This window comes from Sphaeroforma arctica, assembly GCF_001186125.1.
Source record: "Sphaeroforma arctica JP610 unplaced genomic scaffold supercont1.5717, whole genome shotgun sequence".
Taxonomy (NCBI): Eukaryota; class Ichthyosporea; order Ichthyophonida; genus Sphaeroforma; species Sphaeroforma arctica.
Window position 1 is genome coordinate 1 of NW_014034841.1, and position 1,871 is coordinate 1,871.

The following is a 1,871-nucleotide window of genomic DNA, read 5'->3' on the forward strand; positions in this document are numbered from 1 at the left end:
CATATAAATATACTACTACTACTTTACATATGTACACGCAAAGATTATTCAAACGTTTGCGTGTATACACATATAATCAAACCCCTAAAAACGCACAAAAAGGTGAGTGTGCAGCGCGATATATGCCGTATAAAATCATATATTGAAGCATGCATACGAGTGTAACAGTCTCCGATAATCCCGATGTACTGGTTTTGATTCATAAACATGTGTACAAGGTAGGTCCGTGTGGACTATAGTTCAGCTGCAATGCATTCACATACCGTGATTTCCACCACACCAAACTCCATAGCTCTGCAAGAAGTTATTCTGCTCATCTCCAATGGGGACTAAAGGTACTGGCATGTTATTGTAAGTTCTCGGATCAGAACTTTCATCTGTATCAAAAATTAAGTCAGTGTTGTCCGACTCTTCGTTGTCACCATTGGCAACCGTTGCATCGATATCAGGAGCTGTGAGGATCTTGGCTGCGTTGACGCTAGAATGCTGATAGGACACCAACGAGATAAGCCATACTATTGGTAGACACAAGCCCAGGCGACTATACATGACGGCAAGTCTGAAGATTGGCTATACTGTAATAGCAATATGTAATCATAAACAATTGCACCTAAGTGTTGGTTCATGGTTGTATATATTTATTTCCAGTATGAAGTTATGAACTGGCCAGAGGGCAGTTCGACAACAAGGCAAACGACGTAGCACCGAATAATTTTTGCTTTTTGCATTAATTATTTTATAGACGTATCGGTGCTTTTTTAGAGTCTTTTATGACTCATCAATGCTTTTTTAAGAGTAGTTGCGTATTTCTTATCGAAATGATCTGATGACTGATTGTCGGACGTCGGTGCGTATGTAATATGGATTCAAACTTCAAAGTCTCTCAAACTCTCACCATAGCCTTCTAAGATGAAACAGAGGATATGTTCTCAAGTCTCAGCTTGTGAATTTTCGGCTGGCGATCAGATTTCGGGTTCAAAGTATCCAAAGGTGGCTCAAAAGTATCACAAAGTGACTCAAACTTTCCATTTCGGCTGGCGATCAAAAATTGGTGAAGGTTCAACCTCCGCTTCGAAGTTCAAGCTATACTCGAGCTTCCTTCTTCCTGGACCTAAATACCACCCAGTACTCACAGCATCGCACGGGACAAATTTTCTTCCACTACAGCGTTCGATCTTATTCAGCATAAATGTACTTGTACATTCTCCAAAAACACATGAATCTCTTTTGAAGTAAGTTTGTGGTCTCAATAGTTTATAGACTATGCAATATTGCCGACGACTCATGTCACAGAGATCCTCACCCCAGCAGCCCCCACCCACCACCACAGCAGCCCTCTATACGAGGATTAGAACACACTAGATCATATTACATCAGGTACTAGATAACCACGAGGTGGCACGTACACCACCTATAAACCACACAATCCAGCTGCTACTGCTACTGTAACCAACTTCGCAAACTAGGCGATGTATACCCACCAACACCTTACTCAACACAGCAAACACCGACAGATTCTTCAATATCCGTATTCCACCCTTAATATAGGTTATGTCTTCGTTCACACCAAATTCAGCAGACCCTAACTCCCTGATTCCGATTCACAGAGCGGTCGTGAACGAAAATATATCAGGTTTCAAAGTGTCAGAGGCATCAACACTTTCGTTACAGTGGGTATGTCGTGAGTGGACATTACTTTTAATTATCCATGACCTTACAAAACCTGACGTGGAAGAATGATAGGGGCGGGAGCTGTACACCACTAACCTATAATGTCTTCTCAATATATGTATAAACACACATACCTAAATATATGCATCTGTATACATTAAGATGCCTACAAACACATACATATTTACATACACGTATAT

General features: G+C 40.9%; 1 protein-coding gene across 1 annotated transcript; it reads right to left on the minus strand.

Annotated features, from left to right (window-relative positions):
- Window positions 1-255: 255 nt before the first annotated feature.
- On the minus strand, window positions 256-648 carry SARC_15172 (hypothetical protein; the record flags this gene model as incomplete). The annotated part of the gene is made up of 1 exon (XM_014290700.1): window positions 256-648. Exon 1 carries the CDS (start codon window positions 547-549, stop codon window positions 256-258), a length of 294 nt encoding a protein of 97 aa, XP_014146175.1. The 5' UTR covers window positions 550-648.
- Between the last annotated feature and the right edge of the window lie 1,223 nt (window positions 649-1,871).